General features: G+C 32.9%; 1 protein-coding gene across 1 annotated transcript in view; it reads right to left on the bottom strand.

Annotated features, from left to right (window-relative positions):
- The window catches only part of cbc (protein CLP1 homolog), a 156,692-nt gene that overhangs the window by 96,297 nt on the left and 49,543 nt on the right, over nucleotides 1–10,852 (bottom strand). The window contains exons 2-3 of the mRNA XM_090389835.1: nucleotides 8,720–8,797; nucleotides 4,386–4,499 (exon numbers count right to left, since the gene is read on the bottom strand). Coding sequence (XP_090245961.1) covers nucleotides 4,386–4,499; nucleotides 8,720–8,797 — 192 coding nt within the window. The remainder of the gene's footprint in view (nucleotides 1–4,385; nucleotides 4,500–8,719; nucleotides 8,798–10,852) is intronic.

Genomic DNA, 10,852 nt, shown 5'->3' with positions numbered 1-10,852 from the left:
ATCTCTTTCCTAAGGTGAAAACTGCCATCAAGGAACATCATCTCTTTGGATGCCTTTGCTGACTCTTTTCAGAAACTTGTATATAAAATGATATAATAAGTGTATTCAATAAGGTGGTGATTACTTTGAATAAAAATAAAACCATTTTTGAGCTCCTTCACTTTGTGTTCTTTTTATTGCCATACCTCATATATTAAGTATAACTGACTTAATTATGACACTATAGCTGAATTTTTGTTATTTCCAAAGTCACTATAGCTGAGTTAAGCTATATCTGATTTTATCTATTATTCAAGGAAATTCATCTGTGATTAGGCTAAAATGAATTTAGGTTCAATGTGAACCTAAATGCATTTGGGTTCACATTGTTTATGTTAGTTTTATCTATGGACAAATTTCATTAAAGGTTGTAAATAATGTTAGTGGTTCTGTTAGTAGTTTTAATGCATATAATTATTGTATGAACTTGGCTGCAAAAAAAAAAAAAAAAATACTGCACAGCACTACACTATTCTCTTCTACACGACTTAATTATCGGTGTTTTAAAACTAAATTAAGATTATTTAAGCAAGGGACACTTTTGCAATACAAAAATAATTTTTACTAACAATTGTTTGTTATTTGGTTTTTAGGAGCATCAGCAACTAAGGCCATATTGGTCCAGGATATGCGGTGGTCATTCCCTGACCTTTCCGCATCCTCCGTATTTGGTGGTGACGGGGTTGAACCCCGGTCTAATCAAGAAGCGTGTGCTACGCACTGCTGCTCCTGCCCACCTAGCTACGGAGGCACCGTATTAACTAACAATTAAAAAAGCAATAAAGTATGACACATCGATGGTGAAATATTACTTTCCGTGACAAAAAAAATCATGTTTATATTTAAGTATTTTTTTTTTTTTTATGTATACTGTTTGCTGAACCCTACAGTGTCACTGACTTTTCTGTACAAATATTTTAACAGCAAACTTATTAAGCATCAGCAAACTGCCTTGCAAACTAACCCACCAAGCCCTTCTAAACCAAATAATTCTACCTCTAATTCCTTGTAATGCAGGAACTCCCCGAGTTACGTAAGGGTTGCGTTCCGCAGAACGCTATGTAAGTTGGATTTTACGTGTCAGAATTTCCCCCCATGCTTGTGCAGCACTTGCAACTGTGCTCACTGAATTGATTGAATCAAAAAATAAATTTTCAACGAACATGTAAATAGAATTATTTCTTGTATTTATTAAATTTTTTATCTCATGTGCAGGAAAAATTAGAAAAGCATGCAATTTAAAAAAATTTCAAAATTATAAAATTAAAAAAAAAAAAAAGAGAGAAGACAGGTATAACGACAGTAAGTTTTACCTCTTAAGCATTGTTGCTAGAATCGATGTCTTCAGCTGATAAGTACGCCTCTGCAGAGGTTGAGGGCTGTGGAGATTTAGAAGGGGTTGGCCGCTCAACCTTACAAAAGAACATATTAATGGATAACTGGACGGTGACTTTTTTCTTTTCATCGTAGATTTCTTTGTAGCAAGTAAGCATATCATTCACCCCTCTGTTAACTTTTAAAAATCGTTTGCTGTCAGGATCCATCTTCTCAAACCCTGCCATTGCCGATGCAATTTCATGAAATGCCATTGTCATCTCTATGGTGATGAAGCGTAATGGCTCTCCTTTGGTTCATCTTGAGCCTTGTCAGCATTTTCTTCTTTCACTATTGCTGCCTGCAAGTCGATAAGTTCTTCGTTAGATAATTCCTTCTCTTCTTCCTCTAGTAACTCCTCCATGTCTTTGGCATCAACCTCCAACTGAAGTAGCTCTGCAACCTTTACAATCTAATCTGTAACCTCTTCATATGATTCGTCTTTTTCAAATCCTTCGAAGCCTTTTATGTGCCATAGGCATATTTTCTTCCCTGCGCCATTTAAACAACTTTTAGTAATTTATGCCCAGGCCTTATTAATGTTTAAGATGGCATGGTAAATATTGTAATATTTCCAAACGTCTCAACGTAAAATTTTTCTCATTTACCGCAGACAATGCCTGAGCAAATGTTGTGCATAAATAGTATGCTTTTAAATTCGAAATAACACTCTGATCCATAGGTTGGATGAGTGAAGTCGTGTTTGGTGGTAGAAATGACTCTCATGTTTGAATTGAAATCATTAGATGCGTAAGATGTTCAGGAGCATTATCTAATAGAAGCAAAATCTTGAAAGGAACATCATTGTCTTTACAATATTTTTCAACCTCGGGAATGAAGCAGCATTTAAACCAATCCTAAAAGAGAGATATTGTTATCCGTGCTCTCTGGTTCGATTGGATATGCATGGGTAGGGTGGCTTTATTGATGCGCCCTTAAATGCACAAGGATTTCCAGAATGGTACACAAGCGGTGGTTTTAATCTGTAATCTCCCATTGCATTAGTCCCAAGCAAAAGTGTGGCTGTATCTTTTGAAGCCGTGGAACCTGGCATTGTCTTTTCCTCTTTGGCAATGTATATTCGATCCGGCATTTTTTTCCAATACAAAGCAGTCTCGTCACCGTTAAAAATTTGATGTGTTCAATAGCCACCTTCATCAATAACTTTTTCCAACACATCACAAAATTTCTCTGCAGCTGCAGAATCAGCACTGGCAACTTCATCGCATATTTTAGCATTGTGGAAACCAGCACGATGCTTGAGCCTATTAAACCACTCGTTGCTTGCCACAAACTTGGGTTGGGGTTCACCATACTTATCCTTAATATCTTTATAAATACTTGTTGCTTTTGCTTGAATGGTCATTAGATTCAGAGGCACTCGCTTCTAAATCTGATTTTCCATCCATGTTATTAAGAGCTGTTCCATCTTCGACATAGCAACTGAACGCTGTTTTGTGATCACTGATTCTTTGACATGTTCTTTTATATGCACACTGTCCTTTAAAATAGTATTCACTGTTGAAGCAGCAAGACTTAATTCCCTTGCAATAGATGACAAACTTTTCCTCCTTTGTACTTATTAATCATTTTCATCTTCATTTCTAAATCAATTTTGTTTCGTTTCCTGGCACTACCACCACTTGCACTTTTCGTTGGTTACTTTCCCTTAATCATTCTAATATGTAAATAGGAATGAAGAGAAGTTTCTGAAAATTTGTTTTTTTATAATTGAAGATTTCAGTGAAGGGGGAACACATTTCACCATAATAGCATAAAAACCCACACAATTGCAGTTATCGGTATTATCGCAAATCCAATAAGATTGAGTTTACTACCCGTTTATAATTAGATGCACTAACAGAAAAGCCCAATAAACTGGAAAGTGCAAATTGTTTTTGTTGTTTTATGGTCGTGACCACCAGAAATGTACTTTAGAAAAATATCACAAAGGCATTCAAAATTGATTCTTATAATGGAAACATATGATAATGATGAAAGGGTAGTGCAATTTCCATTATAAATATGACCTTTTAGAGAGATAGTAATATCTTAGTAATATATCTTAGTAATAAGCTTAGTAATATAGCAAAATTTTCAACTTTCAAGGACTTGAAACGAATTGCAAAAAAAAAAAAAAAAAAAAAACAACAATGTATTATTGGGTTCACATTATGATATTTTCACGATACCTCCATTTATTCCTACAGGATGCAAAATACGTTTCCATGATTTTTTAAAGTTTGCACCAGCCGGCAAAAACTTTTGTAAAGTCTAATTTCCATAATTCAAGTATTACGTAAGTCGGGGAGTTCCTGTATATTGTAATCTATCAGAACCTGTCTTGAAAAGCATATAATGCTTTTCAAGTCAGGTTTTGAAAAGCATTAGATGTACTATATAAGACTAACTTTTGTATGACAAAATTAAACTTCTCATTGAAAAATATATGAATTTTTTCTAACTGCAATTTTTTATTTCTTTTTATTATTAAACTTGATTTTTTTTAATAATTTATAAATGCATCAACAAAATCAACATTACTATTAAAAAAAAAAAAACTATTTAACTAGCAAACGTTCGGCTTACATTTATTTACATTACACTAAATTTCAAAGTATGCTTTACATTGTAAATTGGGATCCACCCATACTCAGAGCAAGCATTTTTAATCCTTTCCAATAAAAGTAAAGCTTTTCCTTAATCATAATCATCACTATCTTTATTTCTAATAAGGAGTATTAGAAATAAATATAGTGAAATACAACAAAATTATTAAAAACAAACTTTACAGTGTGTGTGTGTGTGTGTGCGCGTGTGTGCGTGTGCATGTAGGCTGAAACCTATCATCTCTGCTATGTGAAGAAGTATAAACATCTGTAAGGCACACAATCCTTCAGGTTATTTTTTTGTAATGACAAGAAGATCTGGAAGCAAGTACAATGCAATTATGTACATATAAAAAAGGATATTTCTAATGTACATCCATGCCATGTGAAGACAGCTATTTTTGCTCCTGCAGTGAAAATATACTTCTTATTCTTGACAAGTTCTGTTCCAAAAACTTCTGCCAGACCAGATTTCATCTAGATTCAAAAGAGATCGCAGTTATAATAAAAGATGTGAAATGTGTACAATATATTCATTTTGAAATTATTAATTATGATATTTATCAAACTTATCAGGCACTTTATTTATTTCAACAAGATACTCAGGACGAATATATACCATCGAAGCTCTTTATAGTGACCCTTTTTTTAATGTCCCAACACATTATAATGTCCTATGTGCTTGGTCTCAGAAAATTTCTCATTAACCTAATGCTATTTTATTATTATACCTCTTAATCTGAATTTTTACTTTTTTATTACAATATTTTGGGTTTAAAAAAGAGTGCTTCAAAATATATTGAAGTAATTAATGAGCTTGCAGCCTGACCATGAGAAATCATTTTTTAAGAATTCCCACGCTCTTTTCTTGCAGTATGGTAATGAAATGAACATTGACTAGAATTAATTTCATTAGTTAGAGCATATGTTTATTGGAATGGCTCTAAGAAAGTAAATATAGCTTTGCCAATTGCAGATAAAATTTGGATTTTGCAACCTGTAGATAATGGTGTGCACTCTAAGACCGACATTGCCAAACAGTTCGGCATTCCTAAGATTTCACTATTCTGAAAGATCAAAAAGAGGTTTAAAGTTTAGAGAAATCTACTGCACCATGTAGGATTCAGGCATGAAAGGTAAAGTATTCAGATCTTAAAAAATCCTTCTGTAACCATGAGAACTTTCAGGCATTGCAAAGAATAGGTTGGCCATAACAAGATATATTAAAAATCGGCAACCATGCAAATAGCAAAGTTTAAGAAAAGCTGGAAGTAATTATTCCCCAAAAAAAATTCCATGTGTAACTAATTAGACCTAATGATCTATCAATGATATTTTTATTCCTTTCGGGTCAGTAAAGCAGTAAGCATTAAATAAAAATGTTAGTTGATTTCTACAACATAGTAAAGCACACTTTCAAAGCAAACTGCTGTACTGCTCTTATATTTAAGAAATGATTATTTAACAAATCTATTAAAAGTTTGTATAGGAAAATTGTGAAGTCCAAGTAAGTCAGACATTTTGTAACTTAAGATAAGATATGATTACTGGGAAATGTACTCACACTTTATACAAATTGGTATAATGAATTTGTGAGGTGAACAAAAATGTGTTCATTATAATGAAATGTAGTAAAAATCAGTCAGAACACATTAAAAAAAAAGTCAGTTTCACATTACAACATAATTATAAAGAAACATTTATTAAATGTGATTTTATATTTTTTAAACAGAAATTCAAAAATTTTTAAATTTTGCATTTTTTCCACTGATTATTTTCATTGAAACAAAATTTTTACTAATTTGTTTCATTGAAACAAAGCTTTTACTAATTCTGCCTGGACAAAAAAAAAAAAAAAAAAAAAAAAAGAAAGAAAGAAAAACATTATAAATATGAAACAACAGACCCTGTTCTATTTTTAAATTTGTGAAACTGTCAGATGATATAATGTAAACGACCTTACTGCTTTCATAAAAAAATTGTAAACAAATTTCAACAATGGCACCTCATCTACAAACACATTTCACAAAATAAGTAACTCTACATAAATAACCTCTGTCACTTCCAAAATTACTCAAGCAAGATTTAGGAAGGTCAACAAATCCAACTCTACTAATCTCAAAGTCAATTATCTGCACGAATGATTTATCGAACGTTAATGATCAGATCAGTGCCAAGCAGCGCTCTTTCAGGATGACTTGAACAGACTTCAAAGGTGGTTAGAGAAGTGGTAGCTATGTTTTTATGCTGCTAAATGCAAAGTCTTACACTTAGAGAATAACAACCCACAAATAAATTATACATTTGACAGGATTGAATTAAAAACAGTGGAGGAGAAAAGGGATCTGAGAGTTATGATATAGGCAGATATGAAGTTTTCTGAACAGTGTAAACAGGCAGCCAGGAAAGTGCATAGTGCCTATTGATGATTTATAGAACGTTATCCTGTAGAGATAAGGAGGTCATAATTTAACTGTGTAAGGCAATTGTAAGACCACATTTGGAATACTGTATTAAAGTATGAAAAGACCTTATCTGGAAAAAAGACATTGAGCTTCTTGAGAAGGTCCAAAAATGGGCAACTTGAATGGTGAGATTGATAATTATACATTTGACAGGATTGAATTAAAAACAGTGGAGAAGAAAAGGGATCTGAGAGTTATGATATAGGCAGATATGAAGTTTTCTGAACAGTGTAAACAGGCAGCCAGGAAAGTGCATAGTGTCCTATTGATGATTTATAGAACATTATCCTGTAGAGATAAGGAGGTCATAATTTAACTGTGTAAGGCAATTGTAAGACCACATTTGGAATACTGTATTAAAGTATGAAAAGACCTTATCTGGAAAAAAGACATTGAGCTTCTTGAAAAGGTCCAAAAATGGGCAACTTGAATGGTGAGATTGATAAGATGACTGGGCTAAGGTAAAGAAAGTCAACACGAGAATGACAAGAAATGTTGGATAACTTACGCAGAAAATTAGTTTCCCAACACCGGATTCTAGCGCTGCTCACTCGGTAAACAGACAGTAGGTATTATCGGTCTGGAGCCGAAATCGAGAAGGATATTTTATTATTATTATTAATATCCATATGATGCAAGGAAGCCTAAGGCTTATGCTGCACCAGGAAAAAAAAAGTTCCCGAGTAACCCTGAGAGAGAGAGAGAGAGAGAGAGAGAGAGAGAGAGAGAGAGAGAGAGAGAGAGAGAGAGAGACAGAGAGAGAGAGAGAGAGAGAGAGTCAAAAGTAGAAGGGAATCACCAAGAAAGAGAAGAATGATGATATCCAGCTCAGGACCCTGGGTGTGCCAAGCCCATACTCACCAGATGTGAGCCCCCGGGGTTCATATATTGATTGACAGGTAGGTGTGGCAAATGATGAAATGATTGGTGGTGGGTGCAACAGACGACAAGCTACTGTCTAGTCATTGGTTGGCATTATTGTGTATTTATGAGTAAAGAACAGTGCATAATAGTTTTGTGATGAACGATAAACAGGTAATAGCAGCAATGAATCTTAGATGGAAGAAATTTGTAAGGAAAATAAAACTTTGGTACATTTTTTGATGAAAACGAAATAAAAGTGTTTCGTTCCGTTCATTTTTATGTTCTTCATTATGTTTTTTTCTCATTATTAAAAGAAGATCTTTGGAGTTCATGTGTGTTTTTACTATATTGTTGATTTACATTTGGTTACGAAAAAAGGAAAAGGTTTCTTTATTTTTCATTATATTTCATAACCTGACCTTTTTTCACCATTAGGGCATATTATTGAACAAGAAAATAAAAATACAGTCATAAAAAAATTATTTTTTTTTATGAATGTATTTCTAAATATGACTGTGATTCTAAAGAAAGAAGGTTAGGTTACCCCCTCCACTTCAGGAGGGGTTCAAGCTCCCATGGGATTCAAGTGGAGGTAACATGATCTTTTTTCACCATTATGGAAAGCATTCATTAGGGCATATGCGATTAGGGCAAGTTACCATTAGTGCTTCTGAGTGCTACTAAACCGATGTTATCGTGTGTTGTGTTCGTGCACCAATCAGCACATCATTTGCCACGCCTACCTATCAATCAATATATTGTTCTCGACTTTGCTTCAGACCGATAACACCTACCGTCTGTTTACCGAGCGAGCAGCACTAGAGTGCTGTATCAGGAAACTAATTTTCCACGTAAGTTATCCGACTTTTCTCGTCGTTCGCGTGTTGGTTTTCGTTACATTCGCCAGATGACTGTAGGAAAGAATGATTATGTGGGCTACAGGAGCTTGGCAACCAGGCATCTCAAAGGTGAGCCGATTGAGGTTTATAAGGAATTCTGCCCCTCTGTGAGAATCTGCAGAGATTCTGAAATATTTAATTCAATATGAAATAAAATTTCCAAAAACTGATGTACTTTTAGTACATTACGTTTTTTGCAAACAGTTGACCTGGAAAGTATTGCATATTTATAGCATTAAGTTTTTGAAAAAGTATGCTCTGCATAATGCTTGATTTATCAGAAAAGTAACTACTTTTCTTTGTGTATGATTCAATGTAATGTAATTAACCCCTGGCACCACCATGCCGTGATGGGAACTAATTGTATGTCTATCATTGCTGCAATTAAAGATTCTATTCTATAATAGTACACAATGCAGTACACTGTATTTCATTGCAAAAAAAAAAGAGATAATTAAATTTCACTTACTTCTAGTGTTACTTTGGTTCTGCCCTCCACTTCAAAACGAAGTTCTGATTCTGGATCTAGTTTGAATTCTTGTGTATTCTATGCAAACAGATTATATATATAAAATATATTGAAAGGTTAAAAGAATGAGAACATGGCACACAAGAATTTGATATTATCCTATTATAACATTTATACTAAGACAAGGCCATGCAGCTGGTTTTGATTTTATTGGTGCATTAGCTACTAAGGCTATAATGTGCAGGCCATGCAGCATCTGTGTTAACTGAATAGTACCATATATTCAGTTACTGTTTTGTATTTGCTGTTATCATTTGTAAAATTACATTCATTGTCAAGTTTTGGTGAAGGTCAAATGACAAGGAATGACACAACTCATGAGGCTGTATTTCATTTACACAGAATATTTTAATGGTTTATGATTTGAAAATTTAATGCATTTCTTTTAGATTATAAATACTATAACATATATCACATTATAATTTGAAGTAACCTACAATCTCTACTTTTGAATAAATGTTTTAAACATGATGACAGCATGTTTTCCATTAAGATACCAGCAGTTATTTACTCACTTAATATGAAATCATTTCAAAAGTATAGCATTTATGGCACAGCACAATGAAAACCAAAATTATTTTAAAAACTAAAAAATTCATTTTATAACCATAAAGCCACATAGGAAGTCTTCAAATTCTAACCTCAAAAGAATTGAGATATACAGTTAGAAACATCCACTTTTCTAACTGTATATCACAATTAACTCTGAATTGAGGTATTGAGGACACAATGTGTACAGTTGTTACCAAAACTGAAAAACTTATGAATTTTAGTATTCTTCAGTTAAGGTATTTGTCTGATCTCCCATTATCCACCATCTGTATCATTAATTATTTTTTAACAGGAGAAATGTAACCATAAAAAAAAATTCTTTAAGGCTCCAACATTAAATAAAAAGAGTGTCCACCCCACATATATTGTTAATTTTTTGTAGAGTACTTTAGGTACTTTCAGATTTCATTTGTTTCTAAAGGCAGTCAGAGAATTTTTTTTTTTTCCCTGTTTTGTTTGGATAACAAGATTACTAATTCTAATCATACCTTTTTGATCTTATTACGCAGCATAATATCAAAATCAAGAATAAAATTTAATTTTCCGGTTTTGAGCCATTTCTTTATGTTTGCCAAAAAAAAAAAACTAACTAGTGTAATTCTGTAGGTGGTAATTTTTTTTTTTTTCCCTGATGAATTCACTAGTGGTTAACAAACTCCCTAACTATCACTTATTCCACTTGTTCTAATTACTTATGACTCATTTCAAAGACTATTTTTATGTATATAGTGCCTCCAATATTCTATATCAAAGTCCATCTGACTTCTAATCCAGTCCCCTACCTTCTTTGACTTTGTAAGATCTTTTCATTCAGTTATATTAATTTGATCACCCTCTCCACTGTTTTCTTAACTCTTTAAAAATTCCTCTGAGCTTTTTTTGATTTTTCTTAGATCTTGATTTTCTCCAATACTTTGTAATACAATACCTATGGCATATCTTATATTATCTAAAATAAATCCCATCATTATCATTGGTAAGATTACATTAAAAATGATATAAAAAAGAAATCTGCTTTTTTTAACTCAAATTAAGTGAACTTGTATGATGTTTAGTTGCCATTTCCAAATCTGTAATCGATTTAATCTGTAATTGAATTTAATGTAATTTAATCTGACAATACGAAATTTTTAGAAATCTTCAAGTACCGTGTTAATAGACTAGAAAAGAATAGCGAAAGCTTAAAAAGCAGTACTCACCTTGAAATTAATCTGCGATGGTTTACTTAGGTAGCGTGGTTAATGTTTAAGTTGAATTGTTAAATTGAAAAATTAAAAGGGAGGGAAGTAGGTAAAAGTTGACTGAGTTAAATAGGCGCAAGGAAATAGAAGTGTACACATCCAATCCTTGGTTGTCATCGAAATAAAAGAAAAGAAAAGAATAGTTAAAAACTGTAAGTGAATCCGGTGAAGCCAATAGTCTTTACAAGGACTTTCGTTAGTTAAAGAATGTCTTCAGCTGGCAATGTGTGGGGAGAGAACGCGCATGGTATTTTAAGAATAAAAAATTATACTCTCGTGA

The sequence above is a fragment of the Mastigoproctus giganteus genome, chromosome 2 (genome assembly GCF_048544385.1).
Source record: "Mastigoproctus giganteus isolate SK-2022 chromosome 2, ASM4854438v1, whole genome shotgun sequence".
NCBI lineage: Eukaryota > Metazoa > Arthropoda > Arachnida > Uropygi > Thelyphonidae > Mastigoproctus > Mastigoproctus giganteus.
Note: the sequence above shows the minus strand (reverse complement) of the source record. Positions and strands in the feature narration are given on the sequence as shown.